The sequence below is a fragment of the Synchiropus splendidus genome, chromosome 10, assembly GCF_027744825.2.
Source record: "Synchiropus splendidus isolate RoL2022-P1 chromosome 10, RoL_Sspl_1.0, whole genome shotgun sequence".
Lineage (NCBI taxonomy): Eukaryota > Metazoa > Chordata > Actinopteri > Syngnathiformes > Callionymidae > Synchiropus > Synchiropus splendidus.
The window spans coordinates 12,766,637-12,794,340 of NC_071343.1; the positions used below are offsets into that span (position 1 = coordinate 12,766,637).

The 27,704-nt window shown below is 41.0% G+C and overlaps 8 protein-coding genes across 9 annotated transcripts; 1 reads left to right on the top strand and 7 right to left on the bottom strand.

Moving 5' to 3' along the window:
• Positions 1 to 544: 544 nt before the first annotated feature.
• zgc:153846 (uncharacterized protein LOC767711 homolog) lies at positions 545 to 2,981 on the top strand. Of its 2 annotated transcripts, none has more exons than XM_053876716.1 (4): positions 545 to 678; positions 1,747 to 2,283; positions 2,363 to 2,614; positions 2,682 to 2,981. In XM_053876716.1, exons 2-4 carry the CDS (start codon positions 2,275 to 2,277, stop codon positions 2,955 to 2,957), a joined length of 537 nt encoding a protein of 178 aa, XP_053732691.1. In that variant the 5' UTR covers positions 545 to 678; positions 1,747 to 2,274; the 3' UTR covers positions 2,958 to 2,981. The 2 variants fall into 2 exon arrangements, with proteins under 2 accessions (XP_053732691.1, XP_053732692.1); XM_053876717.1 differs by having other exon boundaries at positions 602 to 678; positions 2,125 to 2,283.
• A 1,388-nt stretch (positions 2,982 to 4,369) lies between these two features.
• Positions 4,370 to 5,069, bottom strand: LOC128765847 (gamma-crystallin M3-like). The gene is made up of 3 exons (XM_053877025.1): positions 5,031 to 5,069; positions 4,719 to 4,961; positions 4,370 to 4,645 (listed from the first exon to the last, which is right to left on the bottom strand). Exons 1-3 carry the CDS (start codon positions 5,058 to 5,060, stop codon positions 4,370 to 4,372), a joined length of 549 nt encoding a protein of 182 aa, XP_053733000.1. The 5' UTR covers positions 5,061 to 5,069.
• Positions 5,070 to 7,721: 2,652 nt separating this feature from the next.
• On the bottom strand, positions 7,722 to 8,421 carry LOC128766395 (gamma-crystallin M3-like). The gene is made up of 3 exons (XM_053877996.1): positions 8,383 to 8,421; positions 8,071 to 8,313; positions 7,722 to 7,997 (listed from the first exon to the last, which is right to left on the bottom strand). Exons 1-3 carry the CDS (start codon positions 8,410 to 8,412, stop codon positions 7,722 to 7,724), a joined length of 549 nt encoding a protein of 182 aa, XP_053733971.1. The 5' UTR covers positions 8,413 to 8,421.
• Positions 8,422 to 11,002: 2,581 nt separating this feature from the next.
• On the bottom strand, positions 11,003 to 12,807 carry LOC128766266 (gamma-crystallin M3-like). Its single transcript, XM_053877788.1, has 4 exons — positions 12,769 to 12,807; positions 11,672 to 11,725; positions 11,358 to 11,600; positions 11,003 to 11,275 (listed from the first exon to the last, which is right to left on the bottom strand). Exons 1-4 carry the CDS (start codon positions 12,805 to 12,807, stop codon positions 11,003 to 11,005), a joined length of 609 nt encoding a protein of 202 aa, XP_053733763.1.
• Positions 12,808 to 13,881: 1,074 nt separating this feature from the next.
• LOC128766393 (gamma-crystallin M3-like) lies at positions 13,882 to 15,575 on the bottom strand. Its single transcript, XM_053877995.1, has 3 exons — positions 15,567 to 15,575; positions 15,249 to 15,491; positions 13,882 to 14,154 (listed from the first exon to the last, which is right to left on the bottom strand). Exons 1-3 carry the CDS (start codon positions 15,573 to 15,575, stop codon positions 13,882 to 13,884), a joined length of 525 nt encoding a protein of 174 aa, XP_053733970.1.
• A 2,786-nt stretch (positions 15,576 to 18,361) lies between these two features.
• On the bottom strand, positions 18,362 to 19,067 carry LOC128766267 (gamma-crystallin M3-like). Its single transcript, XM_053877789.1, has 3 exons — positions 19,041 to 19,067; positions 18,711 to 18,953; positions 18,362 to 18,640 (listed from the first exon to the last, which is right to left on the bottom strand). Exons 1-3 carry the CDS (start codon positions 19,047 to 19,049, stop codon positions 18,362 to 18,364), a joined length of 531 nt encoding a protein of 176 aa, XP_053733764.1. The 5' UTR covers positions 19,050 to 19,067.
• A 1,747-nt stretch (positions 19,068 to 20,814) lies between these two features.
• LOC128766392 (gamma-crystallin M3-like) lies at positions 20,815 to 21,490 on the bottom strand. Its single transcript, XM_053877994.1, has 3 exons — positions 21,482 to 21,490; positions 21,170 to 21,412; positions 20,815 to 21,096 (listed from the first exon to the last, which is right to left on the bottom strand). The coding sequence occupies exons 1-3, from the start codon at positions 21,488 to 21,490 to the stop codon at positions 20,815 to 20,817; spliced, it is 534 nt and encodes a 177-aa protein (XP_053733969.1).
• A 3,785-nt stretch (positions 21,491 to 25,275) lies between these two features.
• LOC128765680 (gamma-crystallin M3-like) lies at positions 25,276 to 26,427 on the bottom strand. Its single transcript, XM_053876632.1, has 3 exons — positions 26,334 to 26,427; positions 26,034 to 26,273; positions 25,276 to 25,582 (listed from the first exon to the last, which is right to left on the bottom strand). Exons 1-3 carry the CDS (start codon positions 26,340 to 26,342, stop codon positions 25,307 to 25,309), a joined length of 525 nt encoding a protein of 174 aa, XP_053732607.1. The 5' UTR covers positions 26,343 to 26,427; the 3' UTR covers positions 25,276 to 25,306.
• Positions 26,428 to 27,704: the final 1,277 nt, after the last annotated feature.

A 27,704-nucleotide genomic window follows, 5' to 3' on the forward strand; every position in this document is an offset into this window, starting at 1 on the left:
TCCGTTCTTTAGAACAGATAAGGTTTTTTAAAAATACGTTTTTGTATATATTATAGCTGCATCAGGATGTAGAGGACGCGTTAACGTTTTTAAATTGCGCATAGTTTGTCATCAAAAGAGCAATTTGAATAGGTTTTGTCATTGAATAGAATGCGCTTATTGTTCAGAGCAATAGCATCAAATTCTTTTTTTTAATGCCTTTTCTTTTGTATGCAGAGATTAAATGTTGAATTTATAAGTGGTTAATCACAATTTGATTAATTCCCCTATCATAATTGTCAAAATACTTAAGAATTTCAGTTTTGTATCTGTCTTCATTTGTACAAACACAAAATTATGCTGAAGAATTTCTCCTCTCCTCTTGAATTCCAAACAATAGCGGCCTTCGTGATGACCTCTACTCGCTTATATTGATGAGGTGGAAATTCAGAAATAGCGTAATTGTCCTTTTAATCATGCGCTTAGTTTGAAATGAAATATTAATAATTAAATACTGTATGACTGCGTTGAGTTCTGACTTTGGTGAATATTGAGGGCGTGAGGGTGGACCGCCTGAAGGGGGCGCTGCGAGCTGTCCTGACAGACTGTTCGCCAAATGGTGATCGATTGTGCCGCTGCTCTGTCTCATACAAAGACGAGGACACACACAACCATAGCAGATACGAATATGTGCCGCAAGTGAGTAAACAATGCTCCTATCCTTCAAACATGCTATTGTTCTGGGTGTCAAAACTTCTACTGAGGAAAATGACAACTCGTGAAGTAAAAAAAATATACACAAGATGGTGACATTATCTATCTATCTATCTATCTATCTATCTATCTATCTATCTATCTATCTATCTATCTATCTATCTATCTATCTATCTGTCTGTCTGTCTGTCTGTCTGTCTGTCTGTCTGTCCATCTGTCTGTCTGTATGTCTGTCTATCTATCTGTCTGTCTGCCAGTCTGTCTGTCTGTCTATCTATCTTTCTGTCTGTCTGTCTGTCTGTCTGTCTGTCTATCTGTCTGCCTGTCTGTCTGCCAGTCTGTCTGTCTGTCTATCTATCTATCTGTCTGTCTGTCTGTCTATCTATCTATCTATCTGTCTGTCTGTCTGTCTGTCTGTCTGTCTGCCTATCTATCTATCTATCTGTCTGTCTGTCTGTCTGCCTGTTTATCTATCTATCTATCTATCTATATGATCAAACAACCTTCAACTTATATTAGCCTTATCATCGTTTCTCTCGGAGATCAAAGTTTGTTTTTTGTTTTAAAAATCCCACATAAATGAACCTCATTCACCAGTCAATACCACATAATGTGCCTAAGTGTTTAAGCAACACTGGTTTTCTCCTTGGAGCACATATTTTATTTCCCATCTTGCACTGATCTTCCTCTTGCCTCACTTATTCTCTCCTGAGAAATCTGATATTATTAGAAAATGGCCTGTAAAAATTGTTTCAGTGTGAAGCAGCATCTGACCCATTGATGTCCGCTGTCAGGTATCTCGGGGTATTGTGTTGTGTTTAAACACATGCAAACCATTCATATAGTAAGCTCTTGAGGGCCACATAAATATGTGGTGGGCTGAATTTGGCCCCCAGACCTTGAGTTTGAGGCCCTGGTGCGCGGTTGTTTCCCGAGGCAGCACAAAAATTCAAAATGTTTCCTTCTCCAAAATGATTAAACCGTTCACTCTGTGGATTGTGAGTTCATTTTTAAAATAATCAAACTTGTTTTTCTTCTCTTTTTACTCTTCAGAGAATTCATAAATGTGAAAAAGTCATTTTTTCAAAGGAGCAAATATCGTCATTTTAAAATTATTTTGTCATATCTCACTTATGTCTCAGTTTTTATGTGACCTTGTGTAAATTAATTTTGAGGTTGTTCTGATGCCGTCTGAAATCTGCGTTGCACTTCACTGTACATATCACGAAACATATTCACATGAGTTCTGGGTCCCTCTGTTGGAGGTGTGGTCTGTCATTTCTGCGCAGCGGCGATGTTCAAACCATATATGGAGAACCTTCTGACCAATGAATGCCGCACACACAAAGCTTATGCTTAATACACACAATGCAGATGGCCGCTGCCAGAAATGTATGGATGGAGGATCACTGTCACACATTGGTTGTTCAGATCAGCAAAAGTCACACTGCGAATTCATCACCTTTGAACATTTGAATAACAACAAGACATGGCCCCGGGGGGCTCTATAAAAAGCCGGGGGAGCCGTGGAGTAAGCAGAGCAAGTCGAACCATCCTCTGAAAACAACCAAAACCGCCACCATGGGCAAGGTAATTGGATTTTCTTTTTACATGCGTCCATGTTTCGGTAAGATGAATCCAAATTTCAGTGGAAACTTCTCCTTTTCAGATCATTCTGTTCGAGGAGAAGAACCTGCAGGGGCGCTCCACTGAGCTCACTAGCGACTGCACGGACATCTCCTCTATCCTGAGCAGAGTCCAGTCAGTCAGGGTGGAGAGCGGCTGCTTCATGGTCTATGAGCGCACCAACTTCCTGGGTATGCAGGTGTTCCTGAGGAGGGGCGAGTACCCTGACATCCAGCGCCTCCTGAGCATGGGAATCACACTCGACAACATCAGATCCTTGCGACTGATCCCCACTGTAAGATAGCTGAGTTCATGGCGACCGCCTGGTCACCGTATTTACATGACCACCTTTCTCCCCACAGCACAGGGGACCCTTCAGGATGAGGATCTATGAGAGGGAGAACCTTAGCGGCCAGATGAACGAGTTGGTTGAGGATTGCGAGTCCATCCTGGATCGCTTCCGCATGTCCGACTGCCAGTCTGTTCAAGTGCTGGAGGGTAACTGGCTGCTGTTCGAGCAGCCCCAGTTCAGAGGCAGGATGATTCTGGTCAGGCCCGGCGAGCACAAGAGCGTGTCCAGCATGGGCCTGAGCAGCATGAGGATCATGAGCATGAGGCGCATCACTGACATGTGCTAGATTTCTGTATTTGACTGAAGTGAATAAAACTGACGTGTAAATGACACACTTCCCTGTCTGCTCTTGGTTTTTGGAGTTCATCATCCTGGACAGTTCCTCATGGGGCTCTCAGGAGGGGACACACTGGACAGCTCCCCAGACTCACAGCACTATATTATTGTCGACATCAGAACGAAAATTTAATGACCTTCATAATATGAGTTTTGGATCCCAACTATTAAACTGAAATTACTCTCCATTGACACATAAAAACTGCTTTACTTTGCATGTTTTGTTGTATTTAAATCCACTCACTGACACATGCACACCGACCAAGCAGTGACGCCTTTAGCTAATGCAGTATGAATTTGATATATGCAGTAAAATGAACCTTAAAGTAACCACCAAAGCACTGTTAGAGTAGAAAAGCAGATGCCCAAAGTTACAATCCCAAACATCTTTTGTCTGTGTAGTTGAATAAGTTTTTCCCAATTTGTTTCATAAACAGTTAAATGCCAATGTCCTCTATGGGACAGCAGGTGGCAGTAGCGTTCTTGAACATGCGTGCACAACCCAGTAGAAAGTAGAGCATGTGTGGAATCAGTGACAAAATGTTATCACGTTATCTTTGTCCCGGTACAAAATCAAAATTAATACACTGAAATCTAACCTAATCTAATCATAACCTTTCAATGCGTCCCACCAAATTGATGTATCTGGTTGGAGCAGGAAAAGATTGTGGTCACCATTGTGCTTCAATCTTCAGTATTCAAACGTCGGAAGACTTGGGGGTCATGTGATGTCTCATTGATGCTTGATGTATCCTATTATAAACAAAAATTGAACATATTCTTCTCTGGGTTGTTGGTCTGATTGTACAGCTTCACTTACTTCAGCAAAGAATCTCAATGCCGTAGGTTGATCAGCGCCTCTTTGTCTGTTGTTCTCATCTGGAAATACATTGAGATGATGTAATATTTTTTAAGTTTTTCAGTTTACGTGATGTCTGTAGTTGTTACTTTTTATCTTTGTCATGAAAAAAATGGTGTGACTGACTCCAACTTGGATGGTCAGGATGACTCTGAGCAGCAAACCCCATGTTGTTACATTTTTTACAGTGTTTAATGTTGACACCAAAAAAAAAAACAGTAGAGTTGTGTGAACCTTTCTAGGTTCTCAAACTTGCAGATTATCTATTACTGTATTTTAATTCAGCTTCTTTTTAATGCCACTGAATATAGTTGGAAAATAAATTATGGAAAAAGAACTTGTTTTGCCTACTCCTTGTTTTACTGAATTCAAACTAATATTTGGGCACATGGAGCCATTGCGGGTTACAGTAGAAATACATCAATGGTCACTCCAAAGTAAAGAAATGCAGAGGTCATAGGTAGCTTTTGAATGCCATGCTCTTTATTTCAAATCATAATTGTCTAACAGATGTCGGTGATGCGCCTCAAGCTCATGATCCTGATGCTTCCCAGGCCCATCTCCCTGAAGGTCCTCTGCTCGCCGGGCTTCACGTAGATGACCCTGCCTCTGTGATGAGGCTGCTCGAACAGCAGCCAGTGACCCTCCATCACCTGGCAGGACAGGATCTCGGACATGCGCAGACGCTCCTGGATGTTCTCAACATCATCCATCAGCTCGTTCATCTGTCCGGTCAGGTTCTCCTTCTCAAAGACCTTGATCCTGAACTGACCTCTGTGCTGTAGTGAGAGTTAGAGAATGGTTACAAATCTAAAGCCCACAAAGCTGAGCTGAGATTCACTTGCCACTCACCACAGGGATCAGACGGATGGACTTGATGCCACTGCTCATTCCAACCAGGCTCAGGTTCTCGATGGACTCGCCTCTCCTCAGCAGCTGCTGGGTTCCCATGAAGTTGGGGCGCTCGTAGATCATGAAGCAGCCGCTCTCCACCCTCACAGACTGGACCCTGCTCAGGTAAGTGGAGATGTCGGAGATGTCATTGCTGGTCTCGTGGGTACGACCCTGGAGGTTCTTCTCCTCATGCAGGACGATCTGAGGTGGAGAGAGAAAAGAGTGTTAGTGTTTTCAAGAGCAGGAGCAGGATGAGTTTTCAGCTTCCACCTTGGCCATGTTGATGTCAGAAGTGGTCATGGTGGGAGTCGATGAGCTGTTGCTGTTGCTTCTGCTCTTGCTGCACTGCTGTCCTGCTGGATTTAACCCTTGCTTTTATACCTGACCAGAATGTACAGAGCCAGTGGGCCCCCATTGTACAAAACCCTGAGCCAGCAATATGGTATAGACCAGAGTAGGAAACCGCTGCGCCCAGAGGAAACCTCTGTCAGCAGTAGGGGACCACAGGCAATCTGTGCTGAAATAATCCATCTTTAATTTGCGCTGGATTTCAATGAAGAAGCTTCTCACTGTAATGCGGCAGCAACAACCTTCCGGTCGCCTCATGAATGATCTCATTTAAATCACATGAATCCACCTACTTATTATTAACTTTGCAGTCTGAAAGTACAATCTACTCATGACGGTAGTACTAATGTTTAGTTGACATTATCAAATATAAGAATGACACTCAGTCTGAAAGCAGATTTCAAGAATGTGAATTTTAATGATGACATTTTAGATATGAAGTATGAATCCCGACAATATGTGGGGCGGGGGATGACAATGGGGGCACCTGGCTCTGTACATTCTGGTCTCGTAACTGTACAGACCAGCCCATTGTGGTGACAGCTGGGTGACAGGACCCCATTATGCGCTTTGTCAAGCTGAATCGAATGATCCCTCGCAGAGCCACACAGTGATCTTAAAAGGAAGAATTATTTTTGATGCTATGAATGAATACATGAAAAACAAACTATTATTTCGAACACATTTCTGTACTGGTCAAATGTTAATTGACTTTTTTTTCCTTCTCATATTTCTTAAATCAAGACACATTTATTAATACCTGACAAGGAAGTAAGACTGAAATCAATTTGTTTGTATTTTGAGACATTTATTAAATGCTTGTGAACACTTTACATTTACAGGTCATGGATCGGGCTCATCGTGAGAAACACCCAACTGGTTGGCTGGGCCACTCCCTGGTCGACTCAATAGAAGAAATGTTTGAAGACCTCAAGTGGTGACTACATTTTGATGATTGTTAGATTGAGCAACTTTACTTGAGGAAACTATAATAAGTAGCGTGTACTATGGAATTGTATGTCAAGTTTATATATATATATATATATATATATATATATATATAACATCTGCTAGCTAACATTGTAAAGCTAATGTTAGCTTACTTTTATCTGTGCGACACAAGCTAAATTAGCATGTCTGCGGAATATAAAACTACTTCATATTGTCCATAAACAACCATGTTGTGTAGTACAAATGCAGAACAAAAACTACATGTTCACATCCATTCGACTTTAATACACTTGTATTTTAATCCAAGCCAATCCGTACTCCGCTGAAGGAGCGAAGCTGATGTAGTAGGCTCTGCTACTATCTGGATGTACTGTATCTTCATGGGAATTTTTCACAGAATTGTATCCTTACTTCCATTATATCTGTCCCATGTCATCAAGTTCAAACATGGGAACGTAGCTAGTTGAGCTATTTCTTTTTGTTAATAATGACTGTCAACAATGAGGTAGAATGTTGGGTGTAGTGTGTATTACATTAAGATTGTGCATTTCCCTCTGAGCTTTTGTTTGGAAAGCTCTAGACAGGGATTGACTCTAGTGACCTGCGACCCTGTCTAGCAGGGTCAAGTGGTCAACATTGAAAGCAAGAGACGGGGAGTTAACAGGTGTTTTACCTGGGGATTTTCTTAAGGATTTGTCAAAGTTGTTTTCTTTTTTTTTATAAATTCAATATTTCTGCTTGTACTTGCCCCAATGGTTGTTGCAAACGTAGCATGATTTGCTCTGACGTTTCTGAAGATATTTTAACATTGATATCAGTCCCCGTATATAGAACTTGTGTTTGTATGTATTTGAATCCTCAAGGAACCAGACAGGGATGAAAACTGCTCTTCCGCTGTTGTGAACTGAAGAGTTATACATTTATATATATATAGCAATAGTAAATAATAGTGACAAATGCTGTTCAGTTAAGTAATGATTACAGGTCTAATATTCAATGTTGCTGATCATTTGGTGTGGTTCAAATGAATCATTGATGTTATGTATATTTTAATATGAAATTCAAACAGTATATTAAATCCAGTTGGAGTTTTGCACATACACCTGCATGGTTAAAGAATTATCCAGGGAAGGTGCATCCTATGAATGAAAAATAAATAAAGGAATAACTAAAAAACAAAAAAAAGTAAATTTTTATATAACAGTCATTTATCATCTCAGCCTTTCCCAAATAATTTGAGGCAAAGTCACATGAGACTCATTGTTCCTGCCCTGGACTTGTCATCTCATTCACCATTTCATGTTAGAAAAGTTCTTCTTATTTTTTAATGTTGAAATGTCATCTCCGGAAAGGTTATTGTGGTACGTGTAACTGGGAACTTTGGCCATGAAAGCCTTGAGGTCCTGTTGGAACCTTTGCCTTCAATACTGTCTAAACAGTTATAGATATTTTCGGACGTAAGCTTTATCACTGTTTAGGAGTTTTTTTTATATATGTATTTTGAATAGCCAAGTTTTTTTTATGGTCACATTTGGTCTTTTTTTATACTGGATACAGTACAGTCATTCAGTTGTATACACTTGTGAAACACTCCAAGTAAAGAAATGCAGGGGTCACAGGTAGCTTTTGAATGCCATGCTCTTTATTTCAAATCATAATTGTCTAACAGATGTCGGTGATGCGCCTCAAGCTCATGATCCTGATGCTTCCCAGGCCCATCTCCCTGAAGGTCCTCTGCTCGCCGGGCTTCACATAGATGACCCTGCCTCTGTGATGAGGCTGCTCGAACAGCAGCCAGTGACCCTCCATCACCTGGCAGGACAGGATCTCGGACATGCGCAGACGATCCTGGATGTTCTCAACATCATCCATGAGCTCGTTCATCTGTCCGGTCAGGTTCTCCTTCTCAAAGACCTTGATCCTGAACTGACCTCTGTGCTGTAATGAGAGTTATAGAATGGTTACAAATCTAAAGCCCACTAAGCTGAGCTGAGATTCACTTGCCACTCACCACAGGGATCAGACGGATGGACTTGATGCCACTGCTCATTCCAACCAGACTCAGGTTCTCGATGGACTCGCCTCTCCTCAGCAGCTGCTGGGTTCCCATGAAGTTGGGTCGCTCGTAGATCATGAAGCAGCCGCTCTCCACCCTCACGGACTGGACCCTGCTCAGGTAAGTGGAGATGTCGGAGATGTCATTGCTGGTCTCGTGGGTACGACCCTGGAGGTTCTTCTCCTCATGCAGGACGATCTGAGGTGGAGAGAGAAAAGAGTGTTAGTGTTTTCAAGAGCAGGAGCAGGATGAGTTTTCAGCTCCCACCTTGGCCATGTTGATGTCAGAAGTGGTCATGGTGGGAGTCGATGAGCTGTTGCTGTTGCTTCTGCTCTTGCTGCACTGCTGTCCTGCTGGATTTAACCCTTGCTTTTATACCTGACCAGAATGTACAGAGCCAGTGGGCCCCCATTGTACAAAACCCTGAGCCAGCAATATGGTATAGACCACTGCTGAGGCCTGTGCTGTACTCTGTCACATGACTGGGCCCTCGAAGACTTTGGAATTTTTTTTTTTGGGCCTTTTTTTTTCTTTTTAACACAAAGGCTTTAAATAAACAATGCAGTGGTTGACAAAAGAATCTCCTGTATGAAAGGAAACAGTAAACGAAACTGTAAATATCAGCAGTTATAGCTGCTGGTATTCATTGACAAAACGTTCCGCTCATTGCTTTGTTACCAAATTATTAACCACAAATACCAAATTGAATAACCACAAAAGAATAAAAAAGATACAGACAACATTAAATAATCAGGGATCAAGGATCCAGGCCAAATTTATTTTTTAAATTATTTGCTACAGACCACTGTTTAAGCATTTTCAGTCTTCATTGGGAGAACACAACTTCTACTTTTATATTGTAAATTATTACATGATCATTGATATGCAGTGTTTTCATTACAAATATAAGGTGCTTGATAATCGTAGTAGTCATTAATATAACAATGAGAATCATAATCACAAGATCCAACTAAAACCATTAAGACTGTATTCAACAGCAATAGCATTTATATGGAGCGAGATAAGCCGGATTTAGCGTCTAAAAACATTTGTCTGAATACATTTATATTCTTCAAAATTAGAAAAAAATGTCACAGCTAAATTGCTGAAGCAATACATTAAATTAATTCCCAAATGTTATTACATAAAGTAGTTGTAATATGACTGTATACTGAAGTTTATTTCTGGGCCATGACCCTTTTTTTTCTTTCACCTACTGTATCTGTTTCATATGAGCATGAGCGACGTGACTGTCTGCCCTCTGATGGACTTGTGACCTGCCCAGGGTGTCACCCGTCACTAACACAATGAGGCTGGTTTAGGCTTTTGTGACCCATGACCCCGTCTAGACGGCAAGAGTTTGGCCATGAATCATGACATGGATTTTTCCTGATTATGAAATATGTGCACTCACTAGTTCACCATGGGCACAGCACTTTCACATCCACTGGCTGCACGTTTGAATGCATGACACCGTGTGTTTCTTGTTTTGAGCTCACAAACTCAGCTAAATAGCTGAACCTAATATGTACTAGCTGTTTTTTTGTGCTTCCACTATTGTGGATATTTGGGATACTATATCACATGTATAATCTGTGGCAGCTGGAATTAGTGTACTGGGAAAAAAAACCTTTTATTTCCAATTATACTATTTTTTGTGTGTGAATAAATTATTTTTTACTGTAACTGATGAATCAAAATGAACATATTAAAGTCCCAGCCACACTTGAAGACATAAGTATAATCAGCAAATCATTGTTTTGTCAAAATATTATGATGTGTTATTTTTAAATAGTACCACTTCTAATGATGTATTTTCATGAATAATTACACACAACAAAACAAGTACTTATTCCTACTCAACACTGGTTAATAATCATAATAATATCAGGCCTCAGTTTCCTCAACAGTAACAAGCTCTTCACGTATGTGGACTGCTGCATACATACATACATCTGCTTAGTCCTGTTATCCAGAGCCTATCCTAGTGGTCAGTGGGCAATACAACCAGTTTCATCTACAAAGGCTTTTTGAACTACTATGGGTAGAAGGAGGGAATTTCCGTTGTAAATAGAGTAAAAATGAGGAACCGACTAGCAAGAGATGGAAAGTCAACGGGAGAAACTCAACAAACTAGCTGATATATATTAAATTATAAAAAGAGCTGCATTTAAGTTACAACAATAACAATTTGAAATGATCCAAATATAATTAATATCATGACTGAACCTTAAGGTTTATGATTTTAAGGTAGTTCAAAATGACCACATTTTTATTATAAAAATGGAGCTGTGTTTGATGGGTGTTATTATAAATTTGAATTTAAGAGATGATTTAATACTTGTGCGTTGGGTAAAGAACATGCTCATATCAGGGAGCGACAAAAGTCATGTGTTCGTTAGTCATATTCCATGGTTTTCCAAATGTTATTCATGACTTGTGCTGCCTCCTGTTTGTGTAGTTGGAACACTGTGACACTACCACCACCTGCTGTCCGATTGATCTTATTGCAGTCAATGAAATTTCAAATGCGAGTTTTAACGAACAAAGTAAAGGCAGTGCCATTAATATTGGGTTAAGAAATCCCATTGTGGCCGATTCTCTGAGGGCCTGTCTGGTAGTTTGTACTGAGCCAGGAAGAAAGTAGAGACTGAGAGTCAGCCATTTTGAAAATACCTTAATTCATACAGAAGGACTTTGTTTCTTGTTGACCTATTTTATTTATGAGAATGGACAGACATTCTACTTGGACTAAGATCTTACCACCATATTATAGTGTTCCCCATGCTTTTTTAAATAACACTATATGTGTGTTGATCAGTAGAAATGAGACACGTGCATGTCATGTTTTGAATTGTTTATTTCAGAAATTATGTTCACAGGGGATCTAGTTGTCCAGGATGCGTCTCAGACTCTGGACCCTGGAGAGGGTGGCACCCATCTCCCTCAGGCTGCGGTACTCTCCGGGCTTCAGGTACACCATCTTGCCTCTGAAGTGGGGCTGCTCGAACAGCAGCCAGTGACCCTCCATGACGTTGCAGGACATGGACTCAGGCATGGAGAACCGCTCCATGATGTTATCACAGTCATCCATCAGCTCGTTCATCTGACCACTGAGGTTCTCCCTCTCGTAGATCCTAATCCTGAACCTTCCCCTCTGCTGTGGGGTCAAGAAGCCATTAATAACATGACAAAAAAGAGCATCACCTGGTAGGTAAGAAACTACATGCCTGGACATTCACCGCAGGGATGATACGGCAAGACCTGATGTTGTCTCTCATTCCCATCATGCTCATGTTCTCAGCGTTCTCGCCCCTCCTCAGGAAGTACTGGTTGCCCATGAAGTTGGGTCGGTCATAGATGACCACACAGCCGCTCTCCACCCGGCAGGACTGGCACCTGCTCAGGTAGGAGGTCATCTCAGCACAGTCATTCATGCACTCATAGGAGCGGCCCTGGAAGTTCCTGTCCTCGTAGAAGATGATCTAGCAGGAAAAAAAACCCATCCGTAAACATGATGTCCAAACACATCTGTAGATTTGTGGCCTTTCTGTACCTTGCCCCTCATGTTCATGCTGCTGTTGCTCAGGCTGGAGGTCCTGCAATGTTCCTACCTGGTTTAACCCTTTGCTTTTATACCTGAGCACAGAGGGGGCACGTCACCAACAAAGCCCTGACTCGACAGCTGACTTGAAAGCATGTAAACGTTTGGTCATGCCCAGGGACTGGGGACCTCACTTTTTAGAAAAGGAATTTTCTTTCATTGCTGAGAATATTCCACAGTGCTGCTTGTTTGTCAATAGGTTTGCACACGTGACAGTTACATATGCTGATTTTTTGGCGTGTTTAAGGTCTCGTTTATCGAGTAAAATATACCAATGTTACTAGCTGTGGATCCAAAGAAGGAATAAACTGGCATGTTATGGTGGGTCAGTAAAATGCTACATGGGTAGAGATGAGTTACATGTCACAAAAATTACAATCCCGAGCTCACAAAGACAAAAAAGGAAGAGGTCAAGGTGAAAGGTCGAAAAATAATATATATAATACTATACTACATATATATAGATACTATATATGTAGTTAAAATAGGAAAAAACATTTACTCTTTTTGAGTCTAAATTGAGAGATGAGAGATGTGAGTCAACTCTTTTGTGAGACTCAACTATCCAGTTATCTATAGAATGTGGTCCACTTGATGCGTCCTTTGTGACACTTCACAACTATAATGCTTTGCTCGATGAACAACTCAATAATAACTATCCCTGATCCAGTTCAAGAAAACTAAAATGATGAGGTAAACATTTAGCAGTGTAGTTACATCTTTGCCTTTTTTACTTTTACTTTTTTTTGGTATCGATCTCTGCTTTACATTTTGAAAAAAAAATACTTTACTGTGTCGGGTCGTTGATCAGATCAAGATTTTGAAATTTGTGAATGATTAAAACAGATGTCAATATACATTTTGTTGTTTAGTATATTCTAATCAATACAGAAAATGACCTTGAGTTGGAATGCATACATGCATACTGTACATGTCCCTTCTCAAAGGGACGGTTCAGTGTCAGTTCTCTTCACACACAGCTGCAGCCAACCATCCCATGATGCGTCTCTATGACGACTGTTCTCCAGATTGTCACCACAGTGTCTAACCTGTTCTTCTGTTATGTTGAGTACCAGAGATGCGTCCATCATCAGACGACTGCCTCATTCAGTTACATTTGAAAATGTATCTATCTAATTTTGTTTTTGATGCAAAGAAATGTCAGCGAAATATGTGGGACCTCAGAAGTTCAACACATGGTGTTCAAGGTTTGTTTTATTGATTCCATAGGAATTATTTTAGTCATATCAGTGAAATTTCAGCTTTTGTGTTATTTTTTTCTAATGGTTTTTACGTGGCATTTAATACTTTTAGTCATGTTTCCATAAAATTCAAATCTTTTGATTGATTTCAATATTTCTGAATAAGTGCTTTAAAAACACTCATTCCAAAGATGATTATATACCGGAAACACATTGGGGTAGTGGGTGGTTCTGCAACATCACAACCGTGAGGTTCATGATCTGGTTCTGGCTTTAGGGGAACCTCTTGTGAGGTCCTGTATTGTCTCTTGGGTGGAAGCCGCCTGGACCTGCTAGTTTCTCAGCATGGTCCAGAAATATACTGAGGTTATTTGGGTGGGCGTGTGAATGCTTGTGTGCTGGACTGTATCTTACTGCAGTATAGACAATACCATCATTTCCTTTCCTCCGTAAAAGCTTACAGAACACGTCATTCAAAGAGAATGATTTAATAACTGAAGTTGTTGGATCACATCAAACATTGCTGGTGAGGTCAACCACTCAATGGAACATTTGGTAAAATAAATATTAAAGAATAGGTTTGTTTTAATATTATATTATATAAAGGTAAATACAAGCTTCTCTGTAAAAATATAGTCGAGACAAAAATTAATTAGTATAGAAAAATTTAAAAATTCACAGATAAAATAGGATAAAACCAAAAAGCTTCAACATCCAAAACACATCATAAAAATGTATTTTGAACAATAAATGTCAACTCAAACCAACAAAAAATTAAATTAAACTTTCCATTTCAGCCATTTGTTCCATTCGAAACAGCAACAAAAACAACCATAAATGGAATCTGTTGTCTGAAGACTAAATTATAAACAAAGCAGCCATTGATATTCTAGTGTTAAGAGACAGAAGACAGAGAGTAAGTTGAAAGATCAGCTTTTATTGTTTTTTGTTGCCATGTCCTCAGTTATCCATGAGGCGCCTGACACTCATCACTCTCATGACTCCCATGCCCACGTCTCTCAGGCTCCTGTACTCGCCGGGTCTCACATACACCATGCGGCCCCTGTAGTGGGGCTGCTCGTTCAGCACCCAGTGGCCCTCCAGGACCTGGCAGGACTGGCAGTCGCTCATGTTGTAGCGATCCATGATGTTGTCGCAGTCGTCTGTGAGCTCGTGCATCTGGCCTCCAAAGTTCTCCCTGTCATAGAGCCTCATCCTGTACTGGTTTCTGTGCTGTGGAGAACCAAGTGAAACCAAGTAAAGACCAGCAATATAGTGATCCGGGTTCATGAAGTATTAACATCTCTGGCCGCTGTATGAATATTGAATACTCACATTAAACACTCAATTCCAACCATTTAATGTGATTTTTTAATCAGTTTCAAACCCAAGGCTGGGGGGGCAAATCCAGCCCACCAAGTCATTTTAGGTGGTCTGCACGAGCATAGACTTAGACTTAACCTAGACTTTATTGATCCCTTTGGGATGACTCCCTCCAGGAAATTTACAGAATAAACTTAAATGCATCACACAGAGAATAAAAAAATAAAAATAAAATAATCATACTAATAACCTAAAAATAAAATTGAAAATACAATAAAATAAAAAAGTTACAGCTAAACTAGATTAAAATAGGTTATTGCACCATAGAAACGGGTATTGCACATTGAACAAGTGTCCATTACTATGTAGTGTAGCGTACCCTACTACTTCTTCCCCCAAGTGAGGAGTTGTAGAGTACAATAGTTAGAAAGTTAAAACTGTAAACTAATTTAAAGTCCCCTAGATTCCAGATCCAACCAGGGCACCAGAATCAGAAGGAGTTGTTAAACATCTAATAATTGTTTTAAATGCAGACTCATATGGAGGAGAAGACTGTTCAGTAAATAGATATTTAGTCTGACTTGAATGACTTGGCTGACTGTAAAAATGTATGAGATCGTCACTTGGGAACAACAGAAAAAAAATTTAAATGATACTTTTGATCCTAAAATGTTTGTATTTTCTAAAATATTTTAATAAAAATATATATAAAATAAAAATATATTAAAGTAATATAATGTTGTTTTAATGAATGGAAAACCACATACCTTCTCTTCATTTGGAGCTCAACAATCCCAATGTAAATTCCCTTTACCTATATAAATAAATGTGAAATCTAAAGAAAATGTAAATGTCCAAATAGACTTCTCTACACTCTAAAGGGATTTATTTAACTTCCCAATGATTCATTTATCAGTCAAGCTATTTTACTGTGACTATTCACAGGTTGTTTTCTTGCATAAATTTAGCAAATAACGTAAAAGAAAAGCCTAAGCAAATCTCACCATGGGGATGATGCGACACGACCTGATGCAGTCTCTCATTCCCATCATGCTCATGTAGTCAGAGTAGTCGCCTCTCCTCAACAGATACTGGTTCCCCATGAAGTTCGGGCGATCGTACACGACGACACTGCCGCTCTCCACCCGGCAAGACTGGCACCTGCTCAGGTATGAGGACGTGTCAGAGCAGTCGTTGCTGGTCTCATAGGAACGACCCTGGAAGTTTCTGTCCTCGTAGAAGATGATCTGAGCAGAATGAGGTCACATCAGTTAAACCTATTCTAGAATTCATTAAAAAAAAAAACAGTCCGATGAGCTCACCCTGCCCATGATGTCAGCCGCTGCTTGTTGCTCGGGGAACTGTTTCGGTGTTAGACTTGTGACGATGCTTTTTTAACTGCTACTTTTATACCTGTACAAATCCACCCAAAAAAACCTGCCTGCCATTGTTTAAACCCCTGAGCTTGCATCAGGCCACACAGGCCTTTTGACCGCTGAGGGTCATCGGTCACACACATTCGTGACAGGTGACCTGAGAAGACTTAAGAACAGATTATCTCAGAGAAAAATCCAAAAATGAGCGCTTTCTTTGACAACACAAGATCATTGACAAAGGTTTTGTTTTTCACTCCAACGCCCCCGATTGGCCGTCAATGATTAGCCTTTTGTTGGGTGACAACAGCTTGACGCACTCGTACATTCGCGGAGACAAAAAGATGGTTTTCCCTGCTGTTTGTTGAGCCATTCATGTGTGAATACTAGGATCAACACTGAGACTTTGAGTGATGATCATGATATGTTCATGTCAAAAGCATTGGGTCACATCATATGTGTGACAGTCAAACTGCAACAGAGAGGAAGAAATGGCCTCAAACTGCAACAGAGAGGCTTCACCTGGATGGTAAAACCTTATCAACTAAAGGAGAAGTATTGATGATTGTTTCCAGTTTTGAAAGAAAATCAAATTTAAGGGACAAAATTTGCTGTTTATGATTTGATTTGTCTCACTAAATGGAGGATGACTGCTCCAGAACAGCAGGTGGCGCTGTGGTTCAGCAAGCGCAACAATTATATATATAATAGTTGTCTAAGTCATTGATTCTTAACCATAGGGCTGGGGCCTATGGTGGGGCTGCGAGTGCCCCCTTTGGGTCATACACCTTTACACCTCAGTTTTAATACATTTAATACATTAGCCACGTATGATGGCAGTGGTGTATCACTGAATTGACTTGACCTCTTTGAAGTTTAAATAATATATATTGTTTCTATTTTATGATATTTAGACATGGTTTTATTATATTTATATTATTGAGAATTTTATTCAGTTTTTCCAATTTTGTCAACAGTTTGCATCAAGTGTGCTTTTTTTTCTTTTTTTTTTTCTTTGATGAATATGACTTGCACCTGGTTCTGCTACTGGTTGGACCTTCCTCTGACAAATATCTTTGCTGATGATCACATGGTTAAATGTCATTTCACATGGCTTTGGTTTGTTTACGTGTAAGTAGATTAAATATGGTTGTTGATCACAATATGAAGAGTAATGAATCAGTTCTACTGAATGGACCCCGGGCCCATGTGGGAAAGGTGGCCCCGAGATCAAATCGTCTGACACAAGTTTCAAAGACCTAATGTGTTTCTGAAAATAGAAAAAGAAATCTAATTCTCAATTTAGAGCTCACTTGATGATTTTATCAACAGTAGCAACCTAGGGCAAAAAAAAATCACACATTTTTTGAGTTAAGAATACGGGGGTATAGTTTATGTGAAAAAAAAGTAGATAAATAAAACACTAGTGATGTACGGGCAGCATCAACAAAATACATGGGTTTTTTTTCAAGCACTTTGGAGGAGTGTAATGGAAAGACTAAGGTCGGAAAGTAAGAGCACCAGCCATCAAACTAAGTGGAAAGGCTCATAGATTGGTGGAAAACTGAGATGTTTTTTGAGCATTTTGTTTTGTTTCTTGAATGTTAGACTTCCTGTGCGCTAAGCTTGGGTTGTTTCCCAAAAGGTATAGTCACAGAAGAATTAGAAGAATACTGTGTGGTGTGCCCCGATAATCTAAATGCAATACACCTCACACATCGAGATTCTGTCCCACCGCCGATCTAGAATGAAGTCCGTCAAACCAGAAATCTCTCATGATAAAACGTTGCAGCGACTACCAAACTCAACACGTGGCAGGCTAGTGGAAGGGATGCCGGTGGTCCTGGGGATTTATTTTGAGGGAAAAAAATATGAACTGACAGGCATGCACGCAACTGCTGCTCTTGATGCAAAAGTTGAAGTTGCACTTGATTATTGAACTTTGATCTTTTTTGGACATCAATGATCGTCGATTATTGGGTAGAGTTCACGCTCAACAATATACACCTATAACAAGATAAGTGGGTGTTTCCCATCTTTATTTGGGACGGGACAACATTGGGACATACATCTCATGTCAAACAATGTTGACATGAGCTGTCCAGAGCAAATACCTAAGATCTGTGTGATGACCATGTGAGAAAGAGGAGCAATTGAAATGAAAACAGTTTGAAGGTCATATATATGCTAAAATATCTTCCCAGCGAAAATGCTAACCGCCGGTTCCTATCTTGCATTTTTGACAAAGATTCCACAGGGCCTACAAAGGACATCTATCCATGAGAAACGAACAAAATCCCATTTCGTTTTCTTTGCTTTCCCCCGGCTCCTCCTTCATTTCCTAATTGTGCAAGGGAGGCTGCTCTGTTGTCAGCTGTCCAGATCAAATGTGCTCCTGGATTTGTGTTTCTTTTCAATGAGGACATCAGTACCATGTTAGATCATACATTCTTCAACTGCACAGCACCCTCTACTGACACCAGTTGGTGCCTCATCCTTTTAGCTTATGGTGATATTTAAATCACGCACCAGACCAGCAACCTTTTCCAGCTTATTGTATTATACTGAACCCATCCAACTAAAATGAATGAAACACATTTGTGTTTGCCATTTCTATCCAACACATGCTGTCATACAGTAATGAGTTGAATTTGTAATTTCTGGCTCTTTGTGCTCGTCCTGCTTTAAATGAAAGAAGGGAAATAGCAGTGTTTAGGACAAATCATTTATTTAGGTGAAAAAATTTACATGCACATGTCAGTGATACGCCTCATGCTCATGATCTTCATGCTGTTCATTCCCATCTCCCTGATGCTTCTGTGCTCCCCGGGCTTCACGTAGATCATCCTGCCTCTGAAGTGGGGCTGCTCGAACAGCAGCCAGTGACCCTCCAGCACCTGGCAGGACTGGCAGTCACTCATACGGAGCTGCTCCTGGATGTTCTCCACATCATCCATCAGCTCGTTCATCTGTCCGCTGAGGTTCTCCCTCTCGTAGATCCTCATCCGGAACTGTCCTCTGTGCTGTTGAATTGAGTGGAAGATTTTAGTGCCAGCGCTGGCGCGGTGGGATAAGTCACCGGGTCGGACCTACCATGGGGATCAGACGGCAGGACTTCACGCCGCTGCTCATTCCGATCAGACTGGTGATGTCAGAGACCTCACCCCTGGTCAGCAGATGCTGGTTCCCCATGAAATTGGAGCGCTCGTAGATCATGAAGCAACCGCTCTCCACCCTGCAGGACATGCACCTGCTCAGGTTGGAGGTCAGCTCAGGGCAGTCGCTCATGCACTCGACAGAACGACCCATGAGGTTTCTCTCCTCGAAAAGAATGATCTGGAAAAAAAGGGAAAATTGACACAATTAATAAATATCAGTTTAAAATCCAATTGCAATTTTCAATTGAAAACTAATGTTTTCAACCTTGCCCATGTTGGTGGTGGAGGTGTTGGTGATCTATCAGAGAGCTCTGAGTGAACTGATGCCCTTTCTGCCTGAACATGGAACATTTATACCTGGACTGGGACAAAGACTGAGTGCCCCACCATTGTTCAAAGTCCTGACCCAGCACCCGAATTTAAAAGCCTTTACAGTTTTGAGTTGCTAACCCATATTCAAACAGGACCACAAAGACTTTTCTTTCTACCAGACCAGGCCAGACCCTTTAATGAAACCTCCACCGATTTTTCGATTACAACACTGGCAGCTCATTACTGGAATATTGTGTACACATTTTTGATGCAGTAGTTTGCAGTTTTCAGGAAACGTTAAAAGTTGTCCATACAAAATGTACAACAATAATAGTGTGCTTTTCATGTATTTACTTTGTTCATCAGTTAGTCATTGTCTTGTCTGCCGAGCCAATGCCAGAGCAAGGAGTCCCAGACTTCCTGATCCTCAGACTCCTCCTCCAGGTGTTCCCCGGGAATACATAGGGTTTCCCAGACCAACCAAGAGATACCTTGTCTGCCCCGGGGACTCCTCTCTGTGCCGGTGTACCAGGGAGGAAACCTCAACTGGCTTCTCTCACTGTGGTTGAACCACAGTTCTACTATGAGTCTGTCATGGCTCTAATTTTAAAACACATTTTTAAAATGTGTTACCTTCTTATTTATTTATTTGTTTATCACTTAACTTAGTTGGCTTACAGAGGCATGCACATTTTTGCATGTCTGTCTGTGTGTGACTCTTGTTCTTTCTCATGGGTACCTTACACTATCTATATACTGCATGTGGGTGTGTGTTGTGCTGGTAAAATCACTCAAAGAAATTGGAAATATCGGTTTAAAACAGATGACTGTTTGCTGAGTTTTATGTTTCTTTACAAGCATTCTAAAAGATAATACATGATGCATATCATGCAATAAAATTTGAACACAAGTTTAGCCATTTAAACCTGAGCTTTATTGGAGCGCAACATATTGACAAGTCATTTCTAGGGTCATGTTTCAGGTAGACGCAGGGCTTGTTCACATCAGTGACTGCCTGTTCATTCATTTTCAAACACTGGTCTATTGGGTGGTTTTTGTGGTGAGCGCTTCACCACTGACTGAGGTATTCTGCTACCAGGTCAGAGGGTAGATGTAATCTCTTCACATGCCTCACTTCAGCCTGCTCCTGGCTTCATGTTGAAGGTTCATGGTCAAAGCCGGGGATGGAATCCTGTAATAATCTTGCCTTCTAGCGTGAGAATTTACACTGTGATGTATTCAAGAGCTGTGTACTTCCTGGTTTTTTCATCTTTTTAATTCTGAAAAAAATGTTTTTATTTTATAATCCACTTACCATGTTAAAGTTATTGCCCGTTGTCTAGTGATGATTTGAGTTTTGATCCTTTGATTCTGAGAACTGTATCAGTTTAAAGTCGCCAATGGTGATGCCAGTGTCTGGTTGGGATGTGGATATTGACCAGTAGATCACAAGCAGCTCAGGTAGCTCTCTGAGTAACAGGTGTTTTTTCCCATCACCTTGGGATGGGATGGTGGGTTGTTACTTTAGGTTTCATAAGGAGTGATCGTCAAAAAGTAACCGGCAAGAAATGGTATGTCACCTCAGACCCGATTTGAACTTTTCAAAATCACACAAGAAGAACTAGACTGAAGGATTATCAATGTTTCTGTTTATTTCTATGGTAAATTAAAGCAAGCAATTTCAACCAAATAGACGTTGATCTCGTTTTGAGAGTCCTCTGCAGGTTTTAGGTGCAAGACTCAGTGATTCTCTTCAGGCTCATCAAACTCATACTTGAGGTTGCTCCCATTTCCCGCACGCTTCTGTACTCGCCGGGCTTCACGTAGACCATCCGGCCTCTGAACTGGGGCTGCTCGAACAGCAGCCAGTGACCCTCCAACACTTGGCAGGACTGGCAGTCGGACATGAGGAGCTGCTCCTCGATGTCCTCGATGTCGTCGGTCAGCTCGTTCATCTGACCTCCCAGGTTCTCTCTCTCAAAGATCTTGATTCTAAACTGACCACGATGCTGTGGATGAAGACGAGCAAGATGAACAAGACCAGCACAAGCCAACAAGACCAAGCAAAATTGACAGGGCTACCAGTGGGATCTGACGGCAAGACCTAATGCAGTCTCTCATTCCGATAATGCTCATGTTGTCAATGTTCTCGCCTCTTCTCAGGAGACACTGGTTTCCGATGAAATTGGGACGGTCGTAGACGATGAAGCAGCCGCTCTCCACCCTGCAGGACTGGCAACGGCTAAGATGGGTGGACAGCTCTGGACAGTCACTGCTCGTCTCATAGAAACGACCCTGACAGTTCCTGTCCTCATAGAGGATGATCTACATCGACAAACATGAACATGAATCCGGTAAGACGAGAGCTCAACAAAACCGATCTTTGGGACCTACCCTGCCCATGATTGTTTGTCCAACAGCTCGGGATATTAGTGTTTGCCTCCTGCCGGGGCTAACCGTTTTATACCTGCTGAATGTGAATGAAAGTACGTATGGCAATTGTGAAAAGCCCTTACCTAGCAACATGCCATGAAAGCATCCTCAACAGTCAGAGCTGCAATATATACAACTCTGTTGAAAATGTCCGTACTGTATAGATACTGTATTGTTGTCTGTCCATAAAGAAGTCAATGGGAAGCTTTCGGGCTGTTCTCCCACCATGTAGGGGATCTGCCTTTATCCTTTGAAATCACAAGCAGCACAACAAATCCAGCTCCTGTTTTTAGTCAAATGTTATTCAGTCAAAGGTTATTTAAGTGAAGATCTCAGTGATAAAAGTCAGGAAACGGTTTAATTCCTATTTTTGCACCCTAATATTCTTTCTTCTCGTGTGGTAGCACACAAATGTTTAGTGTGGTGTGAACAGTGAGTCAGCTTGCTGTGAGGCTGCAGGGAACCACAACGCGCTGTGCCGTCATGCTTTCAATGAAATTCATTCAGGATCAGGTGTTTCCACAGCAAGTCAGCCTCCTGCTCCTTCACCAATCTCGATCTTCCTCTCTAGCCACAACCATCCTCTTCGTGTCCTTGTTTACCGCATCCATGAACTTCATTGGTTTTCTTTGTCTTCGCCTTTGTCAATAGCTGGCAACTTGCAGGTCATAGGTGAAACTGAAGGAAATTCAGTGAAGATTTGAGCGATTTGTTTTTGTGGAAGTGGAGAGAATTCATGCTCACGAAGGACAGCAGCCCTATTTAGTTTTTGTCCTGGAAACGATGCCTTGCAGTTTCAGATGATAATAGGTTGGGCGCCGAGGGATCAAAACACTGAATTGTGATAAATAATAATCATAATAATCTGTCATAAAATAATTATTATATTGGGGGTGCCCCATTCCATTGGTCACCGATCATGATCGGTCGATATCTATCATTGCAGATCACAAAACACAACAAACAACAGCCGATACTCTGATGAAGCCTCACTGTTTGTGATGCGTCCGCTACAAGCTGCTCACTCAGTGGCAGCATGTCTGCTTTGGAGGTTCTTTCAATCTCTCATGTAAACTTTACGTCCTGCAGCACATGCATGGGAAAATACTGTGCAAGGAAGCGCGTTAAAATCAAATACGTCATTGAAGTGTGACATTTTGAACACTAAGCAAATTGCCCAAAAATACGTGGAGACGGAAATGACAAAATCCATCCGCTTTTTAGTCGGGCGCAGCGTTTGTTAGCCGCATGAATCTGAAACACAAATGCAGTTCTCTCTGTCTCAGAGTACCGCTACGAGCGGCCACTATGTAAATATTTCACAGACATGTTTTTCAGTTGTCCTTTTGACATAATAGTTGCTGCATTATGCAAAGTTTTTTTTCTCTATTTTTTGCCTCCTTGAAGAGGTATATTAAAACAGATCTAAAGTAAAATGATTTAATGGTTAGTTTTTGTCACGTCATGTCCACAGGAGGTCTCATTTTGAGTACAATTTCATGGTCTATCCATGTGATTGGTACCGGTGATCTGCTGGTGATCGGCACTATGGTTGATCGGTATCATTGATCACCAGCATAAATCCTGATCGGGGCATCCCTAATTTATAAAGCACTTTTTGGATCGCTGTTTTGACAGGCAAAACAGAACCAATGCCACTTGCTCAAACACGACGGTGGACAGTTGGGCCTTGATAGGTTATATTAGAGGTTATATTACATAAATTCATGCCTATAAAAGTGTGTATTTAGCAGGGATTTAAAGGTGTATTGTCTATATACAGTAAATATTTATTATATTTCCATTTACAATGGGTTTACTAGTTATAGAAATAGAGGAAAAACATCCATAGTATGTTTCTTGTTTTGAGCTTGTAGCTATGCACCCCAGTCTATACATCCTGCTTTGTAATGTTGGCAAGATGGTTCGGCAAAGCAATGCACTGAGCCAGATTTCAAGTTCACGTTGCATCCCGCTGTTTTGATGTTTCAGTATTGTCTTTTGCTGCTTGTTTTCAACAAACTTTCAGGCCTCATGATGCATGAATAGCAGGCATCTCCTCAAAACTGCCGTGGCTGCTGCAGCGATGGCATTGGTTGCTTGGAAAACCAGGCACGGTTTTCCTCGTGTATTGCGCTGAATTCCAATTTACTTAGAAATTGACACATATTTGGCTTTTTGATTCAACATTACCAACTTTGCACATCATTGCATACTGCTAATTTATGCATAGTTCCAGAACTGAGTAAGGGACCCTTTAAAAAAAGGCAATTGTTGGTGCTACTGCTCTTGAGATAAAAAAAAAACAAAACAACTCTCATGCATCATCAGGTAATGGTTTTGAACAATATAGTTTGTGGCATCCATGGGTTTGGTGCTTACCTGATATATACAGACCGAGATGAATTGGTGTCTCGTCTGCTGGTGAGCGCCTGTCTGTTTATATGGCCCATGTGATGGATTGGCAGCTTTCCAGGTTGTTCACCACCTTTCACAACATATTTGGTGATTGAATGCAGTGGTCCCCAAACTGCATGCTGGGGATCAGTACCGGTCAGTGGATCAATGGGTACTGGGCCGCACAAGAAATATTTATTACCGTTTTGTGCATTATCTGAGTCTGAAGGAGCTTTTATTTTGAAAAACGACTGGATTCTCTCAGTTAAGCCTTGGCCACTTGACAGCCAAAATTTAACCCACATGCTTGCAAAATGAATAGGATACAGCCGTTTCTTTGCAAAGGGGAAAGGCTCAGTGAAGAGACAGAAGAGCCTACAACTTCCAAGAAGACGAAAGTTTTTAATAAACAATAGTCAATAGTACAATAGTACTTGAAATATAAATTTAGCGCAACCATCTACTGCCTCTCTGCAGAGGAACAAATTCAGGGCTCCCATTGATTTAACCATATGATGACTTAAAATTGTCACGTGTTTTATTTTGTGGTTTAAACGTTACCATAGCGACCAGAGTCAGACAGCATGAGGGCACTGGTCAAGAGGAGGAGAGTTTGTGAGTCTTAGTGGGCACACAAACATGTACAGGCCTAATCTGACGGTTCAAAGTGGCAACTTCACACCCCCCGGGCCACGTTCCAATTGTTGGGCGTTGACCGGTCTGCGTGATAAAAAGGTTGGGGACCACTGATCTAATGCCCCTGTGAATCCTGGCATCCTAGAATCAGCTGAAGAAAATATGAATAAGCAAGTATTGTTGTTAAGAAGTAAGTATTTATCACACGATTTCTTAAAGTGTTAAAGGGCCGAGGTGGTGCAAGTTTTGCTCTAATCCAACTAGCACACACAGCTTCACCGATCAGGTGTCTGAAGACTGTATTCAGTGGATTGTCAGTCTGGTGCTGCTTGTTTCAGCTGGCACCTGATTGGTTAAACTGTGTGTGCTTGATGGGTTGGAACAAAAACCTGCACCTGTTTCTGGAACAGTCAGGACTCCCCTGAATTAAAGCCTGTTGCCCTGTTTTCAGGAGCACACAGGTCCTGTTAAGTCTGTTTTAGTGGTCACATAAACTACCATCCATTTTCAAATGTTTCTCTTTCACCGCTTAATTTTGTTCATCCTACATTTGTCCCTGTTTACTACCAGACATCTGACTCTGATTCCTCTGCCCATGGAAATGACTTGCCTTGGAATTAAGTCTTAAGCATTTCAGTTCTTACTTTAAACCTCCACAAGGTCTCGAATGGATGTGTCGATTAGTAAGATTAGACACCACTTGAAATCAAATACTTGTTTATTTCATTTGCTCATACAGCATTCCGCTCCGTCTTAGCAGGAATCCGTGATTCGCTTGAAGGAGTTGAACCTCACACCGCTGTACCCTAGGCTCCTCATGCTCCTGTATTCACCGGGGTAAAGGTAGAACATCCGGCCTCTGTAGTGCGCCTGCTCGTACATCAGCCAGTAGCCTTCCACCACCTGGTAGGACTGCCAGTCTGACAGGCGGAAGCGATCCATGAAGTTGTCGCAGTCATCCACCAACTCAAAATTCTGGCCTTGAAAGTTCTCCCTCTCGTAGATCCTCATCCTGTACGCGCCCCTGTACTGAGGGGGAAACACACAGGAATGTTATGCCGCAAAATGCTTAATTCCCACAAGGACAGTAAACAGCCAGACACCACTTTGGTGTATCAAGAGTTATTGCCAAATCTTTGGTCACTGCCATACGAGTGACATCCTGAGTGAGCATTTAGGTAAACTCATAACTTCAAAACACCTTAGAAAAATCATGTCTTTAAGGTCAGAAAATAATCCATTCATTTGCTTTTTTTATCACGATGATTTATGTAAGGGAAGATTTAGGTTTCTTGGCGGTTCTTCTGGTTAGAAAGTGGGTCAGACTCTACACCTATGTACACACTGATCAAGCTCAGACAAGCTAATTCCGCTGTTATAAATTCCAATTCTGTCGGTGTGCATCCTGTGTGAGATCTGCTTTATTGATTTGGAAGATAGCCATCACAACAATGCTATAGCGTGTGGCGAAGGTGGTTACCTGGGGAACTACGCGGCAGGATTGGATGGAGTCGCTCAGGCCAAAATTGGAGTAGTCGGCATACTCGCCCCTCCTCAGGAAATACTGGTTCCCCATGTAGTTGGGACGGTCGTAGATGACAAACCAACCATTGTCCACCCGGCAGGACTGGCACCTGCTCAGGTAGGAGAACAACTCTGGACAGTCATTCATGCACTCATAGGAGCGCCCCTGGAAGTTCCTGTCCTCGTAGAAGATGATCTGTTGAAATAGAGAACTGTGTTTATGGTTATTTTATGGGTGGTTGTCAGTGCGCCCTACCTTGCCCATGTTTGATGATCCGTCTTTGTGGGAATCTGACCAACAACCTGCGGCTGCCAGACAGCTTTTATACTTTATACACGCTGAAACGGGTTTTGTTATTCAAATGCAGTGGAAGCTGATGAATAAGCAGCTCTGCGATCTCATTTTAATTAGATTTGTAGCATCATGATCCAGAACAATGCCAGCGAAATAGATAGAAGTCACGTGGCTGATGGGAAGCTGGATGCTTCTTTTTATCAGCGCACAGATGAGTGTGATGGAAAGGCTGAGTCAGTGCGGGGTTATTAATGTGCACAACTATTGCGATGGAAGTGATTTATATATTCATGGCTTCAAGAAGGACCAGATATATGGCTGCAAAATATCATCATGCACCAGAGAAAATAGTTTTCTACAGTTTCACTTCTGCACCTCCTGAGATTCTGGGGTGACCTCCCGATTTAAATGGGCAGTTTTGTGGAAGCATTTAAATTCAACATAGCTGACACCTGCACACCGATTTCACCATAGGTTTAAGACCATTTTTCCATCATTACACTTGGTTGACATCATAAAAATAGTAGTTTTCAGTCCCCTTCACGACTGAAATATCGCATTTTGATACATTAGTACATCATTAATGTACTAAAAAAGTTGTTCTTTAAAAGTCTTACAGGAACTGAATTTCAACGGCCAAATTTTGTGCATTTGTTAAAGGAAATGTAAATATATTATAAGAAATAGTACGTTTTCAGTCTTCTTCACTGCTGAAATATCACATTGTTGGTACATTAGTACATCATTAATGTACTAAATAAGTTCTTCTTTAAAAGTCTTACAAGAAATAAATTTCAAATCTAAATATATTATCAGAAAAACGGCCTAAATGTCATTGTTTTCTCTTTTGGTTTTGGATAAAATTGTGTAAAATAAAAAGATAAATAACCTCCCCCAAACAAAACAAAACTAGCAACATGTTTTTTTCTTATTTTTCTCACACACAAACAACAACCTTTCATATGTTATTGTTATAAAAGAAGCCCCATCCCCATTTGGCTGCTAATATTTCTCACCGGCCGCTGAGATTGGTAGCGGACGCCACCATCTGGAATGGAGTGTGCACACTTGAAATCTGGCTCGGTGCATTGCTTTGCCAAACCACCTTGCCAACATTACAAAGCAGGAAGTACAGCCTCTTGGAAAAAAACATACTCTTTACATGAAAGTTTCATTTTGTCCTGTTTACATTATTTTTTTATTTACTCGTCTCATTTGTTAAGATATCATCATGTTTGACATCTTAGACCGTGTCGTCATCCAAAAAAATAAATAAATAAACAAATACATCCATCTCATATGGCAACAAACAATACTCTACCACGACAACTA